Source organism: Lissotriton helveticus, chromosome 6 (genome assembly GCF_964261635.1).
Source record: "Lissotriton helveticus chromosome 6, aLisHel1.1, whole genome shotgun sequence".
In the NCBI taxonomy this organism is placed as follows: domain Eukaryota; kingdom Metazoa; phylum Chordata; class Amphibia; order Caudata; family Salamandridae; genus Lissotriton; species Lissotriton helveticus.
Window position 1 is genome coordinate 368,663,489 of NC_136067.1, and position 21,780 is coordinate 368,685,268.

At 46.1% G+C, this 21,780-nt stretch overlaps 1 protein-coding gene across 1 annotated transcript in view; it reads right to left on the reverse strand.

The window, feature by feature from the left end:
- ATP6V1C2 (ATPase H+ transporting V1 subunit C2) overlaps nt 1–21,780 on the reverse strand; it is a 369,892-nt gene that overhangs the window by 214,815 nt on the left and 133,297 nt on the right. Inside the window, exon 4 of the mRNA XM_078647802.1 lies at nt 8,912–8,997. Within this exon, the coding sequence (XP_078503928.1) occupies nt 8,912–8,997 (86 nt within the window). The remainder of the gene's footprint in view (nt 1–8,911; nt 8,998–21,780) is intronic.

Sequence of the window (21,780 nt, forward strand, 5' to 3'; positions counted from 1 at the left end):
CTGTATCTAAAAAAGTTGGTGCTTTACATAAATGTCTGTTGAGGGATGAATGCCTCATTTCGTAAAGATTCAAAAGATCAAATCGTAAAGATCAGATCATGGAACCTATTAAAAGATGACATTTAGTACCAAAGTCAATGGTATACATTTGACATATTTATTTTATCAACCTCAGTAGAATGAAAGTTTGAGAAAGCCCTGGGATGATTCATCCACTGACCTTTTCAGTTTCATGCAAACGTTTGCAGCAAGCCCATAAACTACTACTGTGGCTTGAAGGTAAAACGTGGACTCTGCAAATCCCTCAAGCTCGCTGCACAATCCTATTATGAGTTGAACATGGAAACTGCGCATTCTAGTCAGTGCTCTGTAGAAGACACATTATGAAGATTCCAATCGTTATTAGAATGATGGAATGATAAGCTCTCCATTGAAGACAATGGAGTGCTTCAGGCTTCTAATGGCTGTTTGAAGCCCAGCGCATCAACATTCCAATGTTTGTGCACAGCTGTTACTTGGGCTCCAAGATGCCTTTGTTTAAAAAATTGGAACATTCTGTTCTCTAGGGGTGGAATGTTCCAATAGCCTTAGAGCCCTCCGTAGCCGTCTCTACTGGCCATTAAAGGCCTGCTCCCTTATTAAAGGCCCGCTCCCTTATTAAAGGCCCGAGCCAAAAAGGGGGCCTTTACTGGCCATAAGAGCCCGCTATGGCGGGCTCAAAGGCTATATATAATAGATCAATTGCAGGAAGAGCACAAAAAAACCTGAGCCACACTATACTGATCTGAAAGTTGCTGAATATACAAATGTCTCTCTGCAGCAGGTGCCTTATCCCCCTCAGTTAATTTATTGGCATATATATTTGGTCAGCATATATAAGCATAAAATAGCTCAGTCTATAATGTTTTTACTGTAGTGCTCTTAGTGCAGCCTGAAGGTCACAGGTGGTTTGAATTCTGCTGCCCACACTTCAGCATTTCCGTTTTAGGATTGGGCAATCGTAACTCATAGTATAGCGCTACTAAACTACAACATTGGTAACAAATTAAAATTAAAAATACAAACCAAGGCATGTTAAGTTATGTTATATTGTTTATAGAGGGCACAGCTGCCCCAGCAAAGGGGCATCCCGGCGCTAATAGTAGCTAAAAGGAGAACCACTAAAAAAATAAAGGAACCTACAGCGAAGGGAAGAGATGTGTCTTAATTGCCTTACAGAATGCCACATAATTAGTCACGCCGCAGATAGACAATCGGAGAGAGTTCCAAAGTTTGGCTGCCAGTGTGCAGAAGGAGCGCCCACCAGCCCGTACTCTACTTACCCTAGGAACAACCGCCAGATGTTGGCCCATCGAACGAAGTTGGCGGGAGGGGGTGTAATGTGATAGCAAGGGGGCCAAGATGCCAGGAGATGAAGAGTTCAAGATTTTAAAAGCGATGCAAAGGGACTTAAACTCCATGCATCAGGCAACTGGCAGCCAATGTAGTCGGCGGATGGCACTAGAGGCCAGTTCTCGGGAGGCCAAGAAGAGTGCTGGTCACCGCATTCTGAACCCTCGGTAATCTCAGACTTATGAATCCCCAGATAGAGCGAGCTGGCGTGATCCAATCTAGACAGAATGGCAGCCTGAATGATTACCTGTCGGGTGGATGGATCAAAGTAACCTAACAATGGTTTGAGCCCCCGCAGAATGCCGAAGCAGGTCCCGGCCACTTTCTTGGTTTGGACCTGAAAGCTGAGGGCCGAGTCCACCCAGACACCCACATTTTTTGCCGCCTGTTTGGGCGTGGGAGCACAGCCCAGGGTCGTAGGCCACTAAAGTTCATTCCACAGCTCTACATCCCGCACAACCAGCAGGACTTCAGGATTACTCGCGTTGAGCTGCAAACAGTTGGCCGACATCCACTCTGCAATAGCTGCAAGATCGCTCCAAAACTTGGAAGTATCTGCATGGAATTTCCAGAGAGTGCCACTACCAGCTGTGTATCATCAGCATACGATACTATTGTCAGCCCTCTGCTCCGAGCTACAGTAGCTAGTGGTTGAACATAAAGATTGAACAGCATGGGGCTCAATGCTGAGCCCTGTGACACCCCTTGTTTGATAGTATGGATCCGAGAGGAAAAAGGGGGACCCGTCACCTGGAAAGTCCTCTCAGAAAGAAAAGAGTCGAACCAATCCAGGGCGGAGCCCACAATACCTGTCTCCTTGAGCCACAGCAGAATCTGGTGGGAGACCATATCAAAATAGAATGAGTGCCGAAGTACGTCCTTCATCCAATGTGACCCTCAGATGTTCGGTCACTGCTAGGAGGGCAGACCCTGTGCTGTGGCCCTGACAAAAGACATTCTGAGAGGGGTCTAAGATATTGTTGTCTTCCAAGAAGCCTGTCAGAATGGAATTAACATGTTTCTCAACAATCTTGGATACCCATGGCAGGAGAGATATGAGGTGAAAATTCTCCAGTTTGGCTGTATCCAGGGAAGGTTTTTTAAAAAGGGTATCACCCTTGCTTGCTTCCTGGTCCTGGGGACAATTGCCATAGACAAGGACATATTAATCACCTGACCCAATGGAGAGAAGAGCATGAGTAAAGAGTTCATAAATTGCTCAGGCTTGAGGGGATCAGCAGGAGAACCTGATTTCACCTTGCTGCATAACAAACGCAGCTCATCCCGGGAGATTAATAGGAGGGCCGCGAGAGTGTGGGTGGTGCAGGTATCTGTATGCACCTACATTTTTTAAAGTGCTACAAAGGGAAGTTTCACTTCTACATGGTTTAGGTTATCCTATGGATTTTGCTTTACGCAAAGGTGGCATCTGTAAGACAGGCGCTATACGAGCATGAGAGTTGCAATGAATGCTTAGGGAGGCATCTTTCCAGATTCATGGTAAATTAGTGAGGGTGTAGTAGGGGCTAGAAAATAAGCTAACCTCTCCTTTAGGATAAGGGTCCCAGGACACTGGGTTGCTTTGGAGTTAAAATCAAACTCTGTTCGGGTCAGAAGTCAGTTCAGGGAACCCTAGCTTCAGTATTGAGACAGAGATGGCTCAAGCAGAGGAGCGGAGATCCTCCCTCCCAGAGACACCAGATTGATCTTCCGGTAAAAGAGAAACACAGAGACAGGTGCATCCCACCTTGCTGGTTGACATAGACACAAACAACATGGTTATTGGTATGAACACAGACAGCATGGTTCCGAAGCAGAGGAGCGAACTAAAGAAGTGCCTGACACACTGCCATCAATTCCCTCCAGTTCAAGGACTGGAGAGCCCCGAACTCGGACCACCTGCCGGGGGCCTTGGAATCCTCCAAAACTGCTCCCCACCCCATGACACTCGCATCAATCGTCAGGACCACCGAGGAAGGAGGATCGAGATTGAAGCACTGGGGCAGATTGTGAGGGGACAACCACCACTGGAGAGATTCACAGATCTCCGGGGTCACAAGAATGAGAGCCTCATAAGCCTGAGGATCCGGTACTAAGTGGGACAGAAGATGATGCAGGAGAGTTTACAAATGGAGTTGGGCCCAGGGAAGCACGTGCAGAGTAAAGGCCGTCTTTCCCTCACTCCACGGCCAGAGATGGGCGGATACCTGAGATTGGGACAGAACTCAGGAAAGATGTAGGAATAGAGTCAATTGTCTTTCTGGAGACAGAAAAACCATCCTAAAATCCAGGCGGTACAGGGCCCGCTGAACTTCAAAGACCTAGACATGTGCAGAGAGGACAGCCTGTGGTTGATGACAAACTCGAAAGACTCCAGAAAATGACAGACCCAATGCACCTCCTCCGTAGTCTAAGAAAAAGAAGGCGGGCCAATCAGCCCATCATCAAGGTAAGGATAGACTTGAATACTTTGAGAATGGAGAATACCTACCAGGGGTGCCAAGAGTTTTGTAAAAACCCTTGGCGCTGATGAAAGGCCGAAAGGAAGCATCTGGAACTGGTAGTGCTGGAAGCCCACTGCAAAGTGCAGAAACTGCTGTACCGCCAGATGGATGGGAATATGCAGGTGGGCGTCCATCAGGTCGATGCTGGTTAGGAAGCCCTCTCCGATGCACCAGCTGAAGGATTGACTACAGGGTGACCATCTTGAAGCAGCGATTAAGAATGTGCCGATTCACCCCCTTCAGATCCAACACTGGGCGCAAGTCCAAGGTGTCCTTCTTCCGCACCAGAAAAAGGATGGAATAATAACCCAGTACCAGCTCCAGAGGCGGAACCTCGATGGCCGCAGCCTTCTCCAAAAGAAGCCAAACACCCTCCAAAACGGCCCCCCACTTCACAGGATTTTGGGGCAGAGGAGTCTCCTTGAACACCTGGGCAGGGCGGGAGGAAAACTCGATCCAGTAACCGAGGTCACTGTCCGAACTGCCAATGCATCCACAACACTCCCCCACTAGAGACAAAAGAAGCAAAGACAACCACCAACCGGAGAGGGTTGATAGTCACTTCTTTGAAGAAGGAGAGGAGGAGGCACCCACAAACTGGGACCGGGATTTGTCAGCTTCAGGGCCCCCCAGCCAAGAACCCTGCCTTGAAAGGACTGGCCAGCACCCCTAGCCGGAGGAAAAGGAAAATCGCAGTGATAAACAAAGCCATGTCCCCGGAAGGAAGAGTGAACAGGAGCCACCAGCTTCCGATTCTCGGCCGACTGATTCAGCATTTCCTCATAGTGGAGACCAAACACTTTTGAGCCATCAAATTGCAATTTCAAGAGAACAGACTTTCATGAGGCATCCGCCTTCCATGCCCGCATCCATATATGACGCAATGAAGGCCCTCGAAGCCGCTACAGCGCAACACAGGTTATCGAATGGGATATCCGACAAGTAGCGGACCTGGAGTTCCATCAGAGCCAAAAGCAAGGAAGTATCTCCCCCTCATTCAACTGCAGCGCAAGGGGATGGAAACCCTTCAGAAGGGACTGAACCCCAGAGGAATGACGTGGCCTCATGTGAGCTTTAATCGTATGAGAAATTTCAAGAACCGACTACACTACAAAAAAAACCAGTAAACTCTGTATGTTTCACTCTTGCATGCCTAACATTCTTTAATATTTAGTAGAAGAATTTCGTAAAACATTTAAGTATGCTACGTTCCTAATGCTTTAAGGAAGGAGTGATCTGCAGTATCAAAGGCTGATGATAGATTATGCAGAATGAGAAAGGAAGCCTACTTGCATTCCGCTACATTATCTGCTCATGCCTAACACCTGGAAGTGATGTCAGCCTTGCAAGCTGGGATTGAGACTGGCCTGCATCCATTAAGTCTTTTATCCCAATATCAAATCTATAGTTCAACACTAACCACATATCGGCTAAGTTTGTGTTTGTACTTCATGTGCTAGGGCTGTACGTGTCGTCTTCCACAGTTTGTGCCCGCACCTGTGTTTACGTGTGGCTTGTATGAACGATGGCCGCCCTAATCAACTTTGCGCTGTGCCTTGTACGTGTCACCTTATTTGTGGCTCTGTCGCCTGTCCTCTCTGAGCATGTATGTTCCCTTTATTCATCTTTCCACAATGCACAGCGTAAGTCCGACGGTCGAGCCTTTTCCTACATCGATCCTAAAGTTTGGAACGACCCACCACTATACATAAGAGCCTCCTCCTCGCTTCTTAAATTCTGCAAGAAGCTGATGTCCTGGTTTTTCAAGCAGCCCCACTAGGCCCTAGGTTTGGCTCAATGCACACTTGCTCAGCGCCAGGAACCAGGCTGATAGTGCGCTCTACAAATCTACATAACATAACTAAGTTTGCAGGAAAGTGGATGTTGTGAGAACGCTCCAGTCTTACCTACATAGAGCTTGTCTAATGGAGCGTGTCAGTGTCAATGGTAGACATGGAAGTGTTCTAGTAGCAGTAACTTCTCCCATAGTCACAGTGGTTGTATGTTATACATTGTCATGCAGTGCTTATTGTCTTCTATGGGACTACATGTATGAATGCCTACTTGAATGTCTAGCTTAGAGTCTATAGTGCAAATATACTTCATGCTCGTACCCATGCTGTGTCTCTGCTTGGAGAGAGATGTACAAAGTCTTAATTGCCAGTTGTCATTTTGTACCAGTACTTTTCTTGTAATATGAAAAAGTAATATTTTGTATATACAACTTTCTACAATTCAGCAACACAGTGTATTAGTAATGCAACCAAAAAAAAACACATCAACCATAGTTAATCTATCTGTGAGAAATCGGAAACATTTGATAGGGAAGAAAGGAGACTTAAGGTGTATCTTACCATCGGCTTCTTCTGCGGTAGTGATGGTTCATGCTTTGGACATGCAGCTGTCAGAGAGTTAGAGAAACGAAAACAGACCAAACTCCACACGAATGTCGCTGGTTGAGTCGTATGGATATCGTGACCAAGCTACGAGGTTGTTACTTTAGAAATCCATCGTAACCTGATCACTGTACCCCTACAGCCCAAACAAGACGCCTCCAGAAGACAGGTGAACACGTCATGCAAGGCAAGCACAAACACAGCAAACCTCAAAAATCGACCTACTTGGGAAGAAATTCCTTGGCGACTTCTTTTCTGAAAGAAAATACGGTAGAAAAAGCAAAGACTTCGTAACATGTTCCAGAGAGGCGAGCCTTCAAGAGCCATTGCAGGTACGTTTTATTCTGTGGACCCTTGTCTGTAAAATAATCAGCCACAAACTAAGCAGTCCAACATAAAACAGAGAGCAAGGTGCCAGCCAGTAATCACCCGACTCTTCAGTTGGCACCAGACACAATCATGTACATAGCTTAAAACCCCAGTGTAAAATGCTTCCAAGCACTCTATTGTATTAGAGGGTTGAGTTTCAAACACTTCAGATGTCTTTCCTGTATGATCCACACACAGTAGTTGTTTGTAGGACGTTCATTAAATATGCACAACTTCAAAAACAGAGCAACAAACAGTGCACTCATGCAGGGCCCTAAACGAGACATTTTTCCGGGGTCAGGAATGCAGAGTTTTATGTGGAGCTGCAGGTACTGCCTCCAACAACTCATATACAGTAGTACGGGGAGCGCATAATGGACCCCACAACTGGAGTAACAAACATTGGCAAAGCCAATAGGCCTCGCCTCTGCAAGGTCTATTGGTTTAGTTTCCTTTAGCTGTGTTGTACAGCACAGTGGTTGTAACGTATGTTCAAAGTTGTATTCTAAATTGCTATGAAACAGACATTGTTCTTTTGTTTATTTATGCGTGAGGGCTAGTCTGAGCTTCTTATTAAAATGTGAAATGGAAGGGAAGTAGCAACATGAACAATGGCTGGCTTAAAAAAGTATCATGATTATAGTGAACACTTTTTTATGGGGTTGACAGTGCTAAATATGGAGAATGGGATGGGTAGTGGGAGGTAATAAGTAAGGTGAACAACGGATAGTGTGATGGTAAACATGCATCGTGTTTAGTGGAAAGGACTGTTTTTTAATTAATCAAATAATGTAATTTAAATTCATGGAAATGGGGGGGAGATAATTAACATATTAATTTCCCTTGTAACATTGCATGTGAAGAGAGATGGGAAGCACATTTTCTTATCTCTAATGAAACAGAATGTAACAGAGTGTGTATGTATAAAAGGCAAGCAGTTCCCCAAATGTGATAACGTTGCTTGAGCTAAGAATGAATGCTATTTGTTTTTAAAAGCACAGTAAAAGTGTGTCTGGGAAGCTCTTTTCATGGCACAGTAAAGTTTATAATAAAACTTAGGTTGTGGGTAAGGTGCAGTCGCAAATATTGTTTAAAGCTGTCTATCATAACAAACGAAAGAAAGGCAGCATTGTCCGAGGTGGAGTTAAGGTAAATGTAATGATGAATGTAAATGGTGCCCTTTTGATCACTTTTTGGACACCCATGAGCTAAAATAAGTGTAACATTTTCCTGTGTACCTTGCACACGTCCTGTGTTTTTGTGTGTGTTCTGCTTTCTCATCCTAAGTGCTCAAGATATGCCCAGACGTTGGCCCCGAGCACACCGTGCCACAGGATTCAAGCTAGCCTGGCTGATGAGGGGTGATACTCTGAAACCAGTCCCAACATGCTTGTTTCCGGTTCAGGGAGGACTTGCCCTGGCTGTTCGGGCTGGACTGTTCCCATGAGACACAGGGTCAAGACTGATTTGCATATGACTGGGGTGACATGGTGAGCAAAAGAATTATGGATTTGACTTGGGGTTGCATGTTTGATTTATTCCACAATCCGTCCATCATTTGAGTGTCTAATGCTCTAGGGGAGGGTCATATGCAAGAAGAGAGAAGTGCTGACTGCAGAACTGACCAGAAGGAAGCAAGCGATTGAGAGTGGCTTTGAAACCCACCAATGATAAGTAATGGGAGGGCTCCAAACCCACCAACAGTAAACGAAATGTCTCGAAGAGACAGCACATGCATAGTCTTCACAAGACCTAAAAAGCTCTCAGCCATCTCTCTGCACCCTGCACCACCTCAACCTCCCACAGCCAAGAAAAAGTGCCCCCACACCGTTTACCACCTGCTTTAAGCAGAAGGTAAACGTGTGCAAACGTGGGCCTCTCTTTCCCCCGACGGGGGAATGAACACATGGAATTGGACCCAGTATTCCTGGGTCAGCATGTTATTCCTCATTCTAGGGGAATAATTTGTAATTCCTATTAATTCCTGAGGAGATGCCAGCCAGAATGGTATTTCTGACCCTGGCATATATCGCCCATGGGAGTTATCACTTATCAACAGATCTCTTAATGCGTGACAGACTAAGCAAAACAATGAATGCATAAAAGTATTTACATATTTCCTGGGTTTGAACTGGTGGATAATCTTGTCGCCAAGTAGCAGTGGCATTTGCTAACAAAGTAAAGTCTTTTATTGTAGGGCTGAAACATAAGGATAACCTTTAAAGGGCTAAGTACAGATTAGTTTATTACCTCCATTTGCCAGCAAATTTTCTTGGACCTTATCTTTTGAATCTTCCATCACATCCCCGATGTATTGTGCAAGTTTCTTGATGACACTGAAAAGTAATTGGAAATATATTTGAATAACCAAATGACCACGAAACATCACACCAGTAACCTTATCAAAAGCTACTTGTTCCCTAGAAAGTGATGCAAAGTGCATTATTTGAATAATTGTAACATGATTGTTGATACATGGAAATTGAGCTAGGTAAATGAAACACAAACTCAAAAAATCCCAATAGTATGGGCTAATGACATTTAATGAAAATATGGGATGTATTGGTGTAGGAGATGAGTGTGAGACAGAGGCGTAGGGAACTCCTCACTTAAGCAACTTACGTGGTGGCTATCACTGGAACTGAAGGGCTGGTGAACAGGGCCTCACTAAAACATTAATTAGAGGTTCATGAACTTCTTCAGTCTGCAGAGAAAATGCTCATGAATATTACTGTTACAGGGTACCACAACATTAGGGTGTGGGTGTTGGGCTGACATGCACAAAAATGAAAAAGAGAAAAGATGAAATGATGAAAATAAGGGAATATATTCACAGAGGGAGGGCCAAAATATAAAACGCGACCATGAGAGAGGTAAAAAAGAAAAGGAAGACTGCCAAACAAAGGATGGTAGTTACATGGAGGAAACAAAAAAAAACAGGAGAAAAACGGAAAGGTGGAAGGAAGGCAATGTGAAAGGATGGAAGGAAGAAAAAGTATTAGGCTGGAATGGTGAAGGAAAGGATGAAATAATGAATGGGTGCAAGGGTAAAGGATAGATACATGTAACGTGAAATGATAGATGGAGGAGTGAAAGGATAGATAGATGAAAAGGTGAATGGATCGTCAGATGAAGACTCGACAGATGGGGAAGAATGAATGGATGGATAGATTGATTGATGAATATATTGATGGCTGTAGGGTGGATGTGCATGTGTATGGATGGATGGAAGGACGATGAAAAGGTAAAAGGAACTCTCCAAAGGAGGGTCAAATGTGCTTGCTTTGTAAGCTTGCTGTGACAATTTTGGTGTGGTTCACGTGGAGGGTATTTTGATTTACTGGCTTCTCCCTTGCATATATAGGCTTTGGAGCAGCAGTCTTCATATTTTGGGCTGGTAAATTGTCAAGCACACTTTCCTTCCACCCATTACAACATATAGCATCATACAAACTTAACTCAACATACACTGAATCAAAGGTAATTTTAAGTAAGCAATAGATCAAGTCATTTTTGGCCTGAACCGGGCTTGTTGGTATGTGTGAGCATGGGCAATTAGATGAGCATACTAGAACCATTAACTCCTCGCATGAGAGACAGCATTTTGTCACTTCACCCATGTGTTACATCGGGACTGACGGTGCTTTGAAGGGCAACATAATTCTCTAGCATCAAGAGGTTTGCTGGCAACACAGTTATGGGCCTCCTAGATCAGTGCTTCCCAAACCTTTGACTTCTGGGGATCCCACTTAATCATTGCAGGAACCCGGGGACCCCCATTGAATCATTATTGGAATCCGCGGACCCCAGACGAGTCATTACTGGAAGTCAGAAACTCCGGCCTAAGCAATGTTGATGATTTGAACAGCAAAACAATACACAAAAATACAGAAAAAAACATTCATCACACAGATACATAAATGACACATTTTATTTAAATAGAAAACACATATAAATGAAAAAGAAATCAAAATGTAATTTTAATAGAATGGTTTAAGCTTTTCTACATTCGATTGCGGCCACTCCTCATTCATACTATATTCAGTTTGATGCACCTGCACTGCTCCCATGAATCAATCTGAGGATAGTAATTTAATTTTTAGCCCCCAGTTTCAAATTCCTTCACATTTACAGTGTGTATTAAAATGTTAAGTAATCGCGGACCCCCTGAGGAGGCTGAGCTAGATCACTACTCCGCTGCAGTAATGTGGGGTGTATCTTAGGTGCCAGAGTCTGAGCTCCTTGGCCTACGTGACAGGTCAGGAGTGTCCCAAGTGTAGATGTGCAGCTAGTTCTACATGACTTTCACTTTTAGTTCCCCAGCTGGGTCTCACTTCGCAACTGTGTGAATTTGTATGTAAACACCAATGAGGGGCTTAAAAAATAATTACATATGAATCTACTGTATGTACGCTGTGCAGACGATACCGGCAGCCACTCTGTAACACATGTTTTCAAGGAGAATAATAGGCACTTGAAGGGGGAATGAATTGTAATGTTGTAGGTTCAATAACTAGCGGACAACTAGTTAGGTTCCAGTAAGTATATATTTATTTATTTATTATAATACGAGCTTAATTGAGGAGCGCCGGCCGGCGCTGCCGTTCTGCCTTACTCTCGGCGCGCAACGGGGAATGCGCGCGCAGCGCGCCAACATGGCCGCCGCACGTCACGTCAGACGTGACGTGCAACAACTAGAATGCGCTCTCTACATATCTCCCCTTTTTACCAAACTTTAACTGAGTCACTTACAGTCCAGTGTCCAACTCGAAATCTCGAAATCTGGAGGGCCTTACCACCGGCCTCCCACTTCTTGTAACCTTGACCGGGTTCTCCATAGTCTCTTGGCTCCGCTCCTCTTGGCTCTCTGCTCCTTCACTCACAGCTCCATCCTCATTCATGCTTCTCTCCAACCTGTCCATTTCCGTATCTCTACTTCCGTTCTCTTCTTCCTCTTCTCTATCCATTCCGACCCTTACTCTGCCTTGCTGCTCACAGGCTTCTTGTCTCCTCTCCACGTTCGCACCTTCAGTGTCTTCCCATTCAGTTCCGTGTTGCTCCCAGCCCAAAACCTTATTGCACCTAGCCATCCGGTCCTGGGACCACACATTCCCATCGCTCAGCAAAGCAGCTCGATCGTACACCTCCACGACTTGCATCGGCTTGCTGTACTTGCTGTCTCCTTTCTTCTGTAGAGTGGCCAACTTTACTCTCACCCACTCTCCTTTCTCCAATCCTGTACTTTTAACATTCCTCCGTTTATTGTAGTGATTACTGTAAATTGTCTGTGCTCTTTCCAGGTTGGCCCGCACCACTGCAGGGGACCATTCGCTGGTGACGACCTTTTCCTTCCAAATCCTGTTGTCATGGGTGAATGGTTCACGTCCCCTCAATATTTGGAATGGGCTGTATCCCGTGCCAGTGGGGGTTATTCTGTACGCCCACACCATGTTCTCTAACGCCTTTTCCCAACTCTGTCCACTGGATATGGCGGCTTGGATGGCTCCCATCACTACCCTGTTAAATCTCTCCACTAGGCCGTTACCGGCCGGATGGTAGATCGCCGTGTGCTTGACAGTGATGCCATTCCTTTGCATGAACTTGCTCCACCTTTCCGACGTGAACTGGGGCCCATTGTCACTCAAGATCGATTTGGGTATTCCTTCCCTGGTGAAAGTCTCTGACAGAAACTTTATGATGTTTTCCGTGTCCATGGACCATCTATTCTCACCTCTGGCCACTTTGAATATCGATCCATGAGTACGCACACGTATTTCTGTGTGCCCTGGTCGTCTAGGACAGGTCCCAAAATGTCTATCGATAGTTCTTCCCATGGATTAGCGGGAGGGTCAAACTTTCCTATTGCTGGTCTCAAGGGTTTTAAGGTCTTATCTGCCCGTTGACATTGTGGACATTCCCTTACATGCCTCTCAGCCCTTATGTCCATGCCTGGCCACCAGTAGTTTTGCTTTGCCCTTGCCTTTAGTTTTCCTATGCCTAGGTGTCCCTCGTGTAGCAAGTCCAACAGTTTCGAGGTGAGGTTCCTGGGGGGAATCACCTTGTCTCCTCTGTAGATGAATACCCCCTTGTCCCCTACTGACAGTTCCTCTCGGACTTCAAAGTACGGCTTGAGGCTCGCCCTCACGTTCCTTTTCTCAGGCCATCCTTGGACAATGTTCTCCTTTACTTCTTGCATGTCCGTGTCTTCCTCATAGGACTCTGTCCATTCTTGTAAGCTTATCAACCTTTCTTGGTCCTCTATAAGAGCTACCAACTCCCCTTTGCTTGCAGGGTCTTCCTCTCCCGGTTCCATGGCGGCAGCCCTACTCAGGTAATCCGCTACTCGGTTCCGGTTCCCGGGAAGGTACTCCACGTCATACCTAAACTCAAGTAACTTTAGTGACATCTTGGATATTCGGGGAGTGGCACTGGCATGTCCACTCGATGTCAGCACCTTCACCAATGGCTTGTGATCTGTTTTGAGTAGAAAACGTGTTCCCCACAGAAATTGCCGGAACCTCGCCATGGCCCACACGACCGCCAGCATCTCCTTCTCAATCACGCTGTATTTGCTCTCCGTATCCGTCAGTGCCCTGGACGCAAAACTGATCGTCTCCATTTCTCCTCTAGGTCTTCTTCGCCTTGGTCTATGCTTTTCACCATTCCTTTGGGATTTTTCTTCCTACACACCTTCTCGTAGTGGCCCAAGATGCCACAGTGTAGGCACTTGGCTCTGAACGCAGGACATCTTCGATCACGTGCGTCGTGGGACCAACTGCCGCACCGGTAGCACGATTTCTTGCCATCATTGCCTGCTTGCTTCCCTTGCCATCTGTTGGTTCCTCTGGCCACCGGGTCTTTGCCTCTCTGGTCCTTTCGGTGGTCTCCCTCTTGTATCCTGTTCACCATCGTTGGGGGCGCTATGTCTTTCTTGGTCGCATCGGCACATCTCCGTGCGAGTTCCGCCCTTTTTACAATGACCATCACATCTTTGAGTGTGGTGTCGCCGCTTGCCCATAACTTGTCCTGGACATTTGTGCTTGTGGTATGCATCACGATCTGGTCCTTTATGAATTCGTCTTCCCACAATGCGTATTTACACGGGGCAGCTAGCTTCCTCAAGGCCGCTACGTATTCCTCAATGTTCTCTCCCGGCCGTTGTCTTCTCTGCTGGAAGTTAAACCTGTCCACTGATACGCAGATAGTGGGGCGATAACGTTCGTCCAGATCTTCCAATGCATGTGCATATACATCCTTGTCGGAATCGTCCCTCTTTTTGGGCACCAGGCTCTTGTAAATCCTGAGACCCTCCGGTCCCAGGTTCAGTAATAGGATCCGTTTCTTCCTTTGGGGGGTGAACGACTCTTCATTTTCATCCTCCAGGACCCCGATGAAATTGTCGATATATTCTTTCCAGTCCTCCCATTTCATCAGGGGGTCCCCTGGTTTCGGTAGGAATTGCACCGGCGCAATCGCATAGCCTGCTGGCGTGCTCATCCTCACCTCCCTGATCGCTGTCGATTTGACGTCCTTGCTGGTGGGACTCCCTGGGGTGCTGTCCTTTACCTCTGTGTTGTTTTCTTCCAGGGGACTCTCAGTGCTAGTCCCCGCCTCCTCCTCTTTGGTAGCCAGCGCTGTATCTCCAGGGCCCGGCGTGGTGGTAAGGGTTGCACCGTGGGTTGTCTCCTGTGGGGCGTGCTGCTGCCTCTCCGGCCTCTTCGCCGCCTCTCGGTTGTCTGTGGCACTGCCACGCTCCTCAGCTCGTGTGGTGGTTCAGCTGTGCCCTCCCTTGAACCCTCTGCAATGTGGGCTATGTGGGGCAGCTCTGCATCCTGCTGTTGTTGTACATGGGGTTGCCTACCCTGCTGCTGTCCCCGTGGGGGGTCCGTTTTTTTCACGTGGGTGGGTCAGCTGGAGCCTCCCACCCTCGTCGCCACTGTAATGTTGTAGGTTCAATAACTAGCGGACAACTAGTTAGGTTCCAGTAAGTATATATTTATTTATTTATTATAATACGAGCTTAATTGAGGAGCGCCGGCCGGCGCTGCCGTTCTGCCTTACTCTCGGCGCGCAATGGGGAATGCGCGCGCAGCGCGCCAACATGGCCGCCGCACGTCACGTCAGACGTGACGTGCAACAACTAGAATGCGCTCTCTACATGAATGTGGCGTAAAATGGCCGCTGTCTCCTCACAGCTATGCCTAGCAGTTCTGGTCACCAGTCCCTTTTCTGTTTTGACAGTTGCTAACCTACGGGCTGCAGCCTACCTTCTCAAATAGACATGCTTGTAGGCTGGAGATTTGGAGGCACCACAAATGTGGGAAGAGGATGTGGGTGTTCTGATGGTGGGTCTTCTCTGCTCTTTGTAATTTCAGATCGTTCGTGTTGTGCAGATAACAGCCTGCTGAAGGCCAGATCAGTGGTCAGATCTCCAGTCGATGCTGCATCGAAGGCTTTGAGCCGCTCTTTTTAGGAAACATACGCTGTACTGCTAGGTCCAGAAGAGGAAGGGTGATCTTCCCCAACTTGTTTCAAGTGCATTCATGTCCTGGCACAAGTTGCGCCTATGTGAGATATCACATGACTATTTAAAGAAGGGAAACTTTCCACCATCGCTCATTAGGAAATCGTTCTTGTTTGTGTACACTGTGTACTGTTACACAGACTTCTCGTTTAAAGTTTTGTGCCGTAGTGCTTCTGTTTTTTTTAAACAATTAGGGTTGTTCTTAAAGCACTGTGTAAATGAAATACATGTATTAATTGAATAAAAGGGTCCTTTTCATGTATCCAAGCCATGGGAAAGAATGTGCCTTTGTATTGCTAGTACAGTCTGGAACACTTCCCTAAAGCTTGCTGCTCAGGGATTTTACAAGGAAGTCAATATGAATATGAAAGATTTCATCGGGTTCAATGAAGCCAGTGTCTGCCTCCAGGTTTTACAGCAATACAGGGCACGTTACACCTCAATAATTTACACAGGCGGCAGTCGGCTTCCAGTACTTGCAGTCTCTGGCTCCGTAGACCATTGGACATGATACATAACCTTAGCTTAGATTGACTTTACCAGTGCTGCTTGCCTACAACCCATGAATTACTATAGAGGTGAGACACTTCCTGTGTCCAAGGATCTGAACTGGTTCATTTGATGGCCATATTATTTGTGCATGCTACTGTCTGTTGAAGAATAGCAGTGGGTGTCAGGTTCCAACATACTGGACTGCAAATGGCTCTCCTACAGAATAAAGAACCGAGCCCGACACACTATAATGCCACCAGTGTCGGTCCTTCAGAGTGCACACACAATAACTCTGAGGGGCATATTACCAAGCCCCTATTGCTACCACACCCTCACTTTTTGTGACGTTGTGGTGGCGATTGGGTCAGCGCCCTATCACCATGGCAGCGTTAAACCACAAAAGGTGGCTAAAAGCCATGTTAAGTGGCTTAACGCTGCCTTGGTAATAGTGCCCCTTTCACGCTAAACTTAGCGTGAAAGAGGGCGTGCAGTGGGTGTTGCGGTGGGTGTTCCACCGCAACTCCCATTCACTTTGACGCTACGACCTATTATCAAGTTTGGCGATAATAGGTGGCAGCGCCAAACTTGGCGAAATGAGGAGAAATGCTTCATTTGTCCTCGTTTTTGCTTTTTCCATGTGTGCTGCGTTTTGCAGCACACATGGAAAAAGTAAAATGCCAAGGTTTGTTTATGTACAGGAAGGTGTCCCTTCTTGTACATAAACAAACCTTTTTTGAAAATGCCATTTTGTAACTTACATGTGTGCCACATGAAGCAGCACACATGAAAGTTACAAAATGGCATTTTAGGTTTGTTTATGTACAGGAAGGGACACATTCTTGTAGATAAACAAACCTCCCTGCTCGCAGACACCCTAGCACTCTGGTGCAAGGGTGCCTGTGTTGGCGTTAAGTCGTGATATTTAGCCCCATCGCAGGGGGAAACGCCAGGCTGCACCACATTGTTGAGAATAGGGTGCAGCCTGTCGTTTCCAAAGTGGCGATGAGAGGCGTTAAGCCAAGGAGGCTAACACCTCTCCCCGCCACTTCCTACATAATATGCCCCTGAATTTTCTAAGCAATATGTGGATGAATAACAGACATTCATGCACAGCCCTCTGTGGCCGTTTGCAATGTTTATTCCAACCAACTGCATCTAGGATCTACTGTGGCCATGTTTGTACCATGTACGTAGGCACCCATACAATCTTGGCCCAAACCAGCTCAAGGCAACACATTAAATAACTGTCTAATATACATCTCATTTATTCTACTGATTGGAAGTTGTCACTGCCATGACTAGCAGCATGGTTGTGATTTGCTAAGACCATGCCCTTTAGGGCTGCCTATACCCTACATACTTGAGGGACTCATTTATGCTAAACAGAACCCACTGGGGTACGTAACAAGTAGTATTGTCACTTCATGCTGAATTGTCACTTCATGCTGAACCGATGGGACTTACTTCTACTGGATCACCAGGTAACCTAATTGGAATGAATGCTAAAGTCAATTTTTTTTTTTTTTCAGAGTTGTATATAGTACGAACTTGACCGGAATCAGGTATCAGAGCGCTTTACATAGCACCAGTTGCATTACATGAGGACACATTCATTTTTGTTAGGCACAGTGAGATTAAGTGATTTGCCCAGATTCACAGGATGTTCAGCATCATTGCCGAGACTCGAACCCAGTTCCCCAGATTTGAGGTCGACCTCCCGAGCTGTTAGGCCAACTCCTCTCCCAAATGTTCTGGTAGTAGATACCCAGGACTATAATGGAAATATGTTGCTAATTCTCCTTCCCAAGTAAGAGGAGGGTGTTTCAGCCTCAGCCAGGGCCGGACTGGCCGTATAGGGCACCGGGCATTTCCCCGGTGGGCTAGAGGGGTGGGGGCCGGTTTTGTAGCCGCCGGGGGCCGTTTTTCGTACAGGGTGCCGGTTTTGCAGCAGTGCTGATAAATCGGCCTTCTGTAAGAAAAGCGGGAGCAGTGATTAGCAGCTAACAACCCCCTCCCCTCCCATTCCCAGGGCCGGTGTAGAAGCAACCTACCAGGGCTGGTTGCTGTTGCCAGTCCGGCCCTGGCCTCAGCCTACCACTCTAATCCCCTGCTGGAGATTGTGGGCCTGACTACGATCTTGGTCGATGGGATATTCCATCACAAATGTGACGGGGATCCCGTCCGCCGTATTGCAAGTTAAATAATGGAACTTGCAATACAGCAGATGGGATATCTGTCACATTTGTATCCCTTCAACCAACATTGTAATCAGGCCCATTGTTACTATCTTTCTGTAGCATGGACCCTGAAAATATTTTATGTTATGTTATGTTATGTTATGTTAATGGTATTTGTAATGCGCTCAGCTGCTCCAGCGAAGGAGCGTCCCGGCGCCCGACAAGGTAGCCACACAACATAACCAAGGAGCAGATTTATTTAAAAATTCGAGTTTTTAACAGGGCTAAGGAAACAGGAGAGTCTTAACGGCCATGCGAAAAGAAAGCAGGTCGGCAAGGGTCCGAATTTCGCGAGGCAATGCGTTCCACAAAGCTACTGCCCGCACCTTGAAGGAACGTCCCCCAGCTCGACTACGATTGAAGCGTGGAGCTGCTGCCAATTCGTGATCCGAGGAGCGAAGGGAACGGCCTGGGATATATGGGCGCAGAAGATGCTGCAATATGGGAGCAGACGGGCCTTTTAGGATTTTAAAAGCCAAACCAAGCACCTTAAAATGAATCCGCTGCCTGATCAGCAGCCAGTGGAGAGCACGCAGGGTGCGAGAGACCGAGCAGAACCTAGGGAGGCCTACAACTGCTCTGGCTGCTGCGTTTTGCACTCGCTGGAGACGAGTCAGCTCGGCCTGATTTAGCCCTATAAAGAGGGAGCTGGCATTGTCTAGCCGAGCCAGTATCGTCGCCTGAACCACAAGTTGGCGGGTTGCGGCATCAAAATATTTGAGTGCAGGTCTCAGATTACGCAGAATGCCAAAGCAGGAGGCTGCCGTCCTTTTGGTATGACCAACAAAGCTGAGTGAGGGGTCCAACCACACCCCCAGATTTTTGATCTCCGAAACCGGAGTGGGGGTGGGACCCAACTCAGAAACGCAGAAACACTCATTTTTTCTTTCAGTTCCAATATGTTATATCACATGCTGTGTTAAGTTCTTTATATACGTTTTAGAAAGCGCAATGAGGGATACACTGCAACAAAAGTGTTGGGTCCCTGTAGCGTGAATGCCTCTTTCCCACAATTTTAGATGGTGATCACAGTGACTGGCATGCATGTATCTTTTCGGCTCCTGTCCAAAAATACATTTTCAGCCTTGTCTTTGATGATACTTAACTTAAATCATTTTTGGGCCATTAAAGTAAAAGACACAAATTTACAGAAAGGCAGTTTTCAGCCTGTTGATATATTAGTGTATCACATATCATAAAACCTCCTCTTGTTTTTAGCACAGTCTGACAGAGGCAATTTCTCCCCAGAGACCAGACTTCCAGTAGCCCTGATCGTACACATCCTCGGATCAGACATAAACATGCCATGAAGTTTCCGCGGTTTGTGGTAAAATCACAACACAGAGGCCCAGATATACAAACCTTTTGTGTTTGGTTTGTGTCACACAAGTGAAAAAACCTGCACAAAACGCCTTTTGTTGGATTTAATTTCCAGCATAAAATTTGTTTGCGCTGGAAAGTTGCCTAAAAGTAATGCAATGTAGACGAGCGAAAAACAAGATTATGAATAAATAATACTTAATACTGAGTCGAATAATCAAACCAAATTTCATATATCAAAATCATGATTCATGGTATATGACATTGTCCTAAGGTTTATTCTATAGTGGTTGCTCCAAATTAGTGAAAAGAAAAGTGTTTATAAAAGTGCTCTTGTGCGCAGTGATCAGAAAGGAAAGGAAGTAACGAATAACTGTTCACATGTTAATTATAGTTCAACATCCATGGCTATGAGACACTAAAGTTAGCCAAGCCCAAGACGCCAGTCTGTGGGGCATATTACCAAGGGTGGCGATATGCAATTATCGCCGGTTTAACTGCCGTTTTCGGCCACTCAGCAGCGATAATTATATCGCTCTATTAGCAAGCTGTCGCTAAGTGATGTTAGCGACAGCTTTTAGGCGATAGCGAGCGGTTTGGGGCCCGCTTTGCATGTCAGCGATATTTATCGCTAATGACATGCAAAGGGGGCGTACGCAACCAGTTAGCGACTAAAAGCAGTCGCTAACATCGCTATCGCCTATTAGCAAGGCAGGTGTAGCGATGGAAATATTCCCGCTATCGCCAAAAACCAACGCCTGCTCAGACCAGTTCTTAGCCATGTTATCCAATGGGAGGTGGATAACATGGCTAAGAGCATTTCGTCGCTAATGCGTGAATATCGCTGTATTCTCGGCGATATTCACGCATTTCGCCGCTATCGCTGGATATTTTAGCACAATGGAGAAAAACGTTGCTAATAGCATGTTTTCTCCGCTAACATATCCAGCGATAGGCAGCGTTAAAAAAATCGTCGCTAAGCCTATTTAGCGATAAATATCGCTGCTTGTTGGTAATATGCCCCTGAGTGATTTATACTTATATTTTTTCTCCTGGTTCAAAAATGGGTGGTAACTCAATGAAAACCACAACACTCAAAGGTATATATATACGGTCAATCCAGGCTTGGATGATCAAAGTTGTCGACGTTTCGACCCAACTGTTGCATGAGGTAAATGAAGCCCTTGCATTTGGGGCTTCACCAGGACGGTAGAGAGTGAGATGGTTTACATAGGGCAACCTCACACCTGTGAAGCTGCACCTTGTGTTGGGGAAGGTGTTACTTCACTATATAACCCTACCCCTTGATCAGAAATATGAATAAAGTCTTCCAAGTCTCAATCTCATCATGGGGGCAATCCCTTGAGGATTCAGCTAGATGACTAGCAATTGTCCAATAGTGGTAGCCAGTGGTTCAGTGAACTTCAGGAGGCCGCAAAGGGGACAGGAAATGAATTCCAAAGCGGCCATGTGTCAACGAATTATCGTAACGGGGAACTCTCCTGTGGTCCTAGGTAGAGTGTCCATGCAAGCATTTTATATATACCATGAATGATTTTAATACATAAAATTTGGTTTGGTTATTCGACTCAATATTAAGTGCGATTTATTTATACAAAAAATATATGCTCGCCTACATGGCAAATTAAATATTGCATTTTGCTTGAATTATGTGCCAATAGGACCACATTGTTTAACGTACCATATGCTACCCAGGTCCTATGGCCTTCTTGGGTTACCCCAGTATTTTGTAACAATAAAAGTAGCAATTCACGTTACTCTGCATCAGAGGGGCGTTGTATGGGTGGTATATGGGTGTTCCAATGCAACCATCCATGCTTTTTGACCCAAGTCCCTATCTACTAAAAATAGCAGAGAGAATTTTGCACCAACAAATAACACCACTTTGAAGCAGGCGTTAATAGGAGAAATACTGTTATTTCTCCATTTTTTCTGACTTTGCATGTATGCTTCACTGTACAGGGTAAACTGCCAGTACAAAACCTATGCTAGACTCACGCAGACACCTCTACACTATGGTGCAAAGGTGTGTGTGTTGTGCTCGGCAGCCTGAGCATGTGCAGGCACTAGAGAGAGGAGGAGGCTGCCATTTCTCTAAAGATGGGAGCTATCCTCCTCTCACCCTCTCACGCAACTCAGTGCAGCATTTTTGGGTGATGTGCTGCGCTGTGTGAGAGTTTTGTAAATTTGGGAAAGCATTTAATCCTCCTTAGGTGAATGAAATGTGGATGTAGAGAAGGGATTAGTCTAAAATAGGGTAGTTTTGAGTTAGGATTCTTTGGAAAAACAGCTTTGTGGATCCCAGATCAGCAAGGGGTGCTGCATATCGGAACTGAGATGCATCAGCAGCCCCGCTTTTGAGGTTCTAGGAAGTTAAACCCAGCTGGTTCTTTACATTAACAGTGAGTTACTTGGAACAGCGGTTTGAGGCCTCCCAGCTTTAGAATAGTGGGTGGTGCAGGCCGGGTTTTGGGTGACAGGTCTAAATTCAGATCAATACTCTGAAATAACGAGGTGCTGCAGGT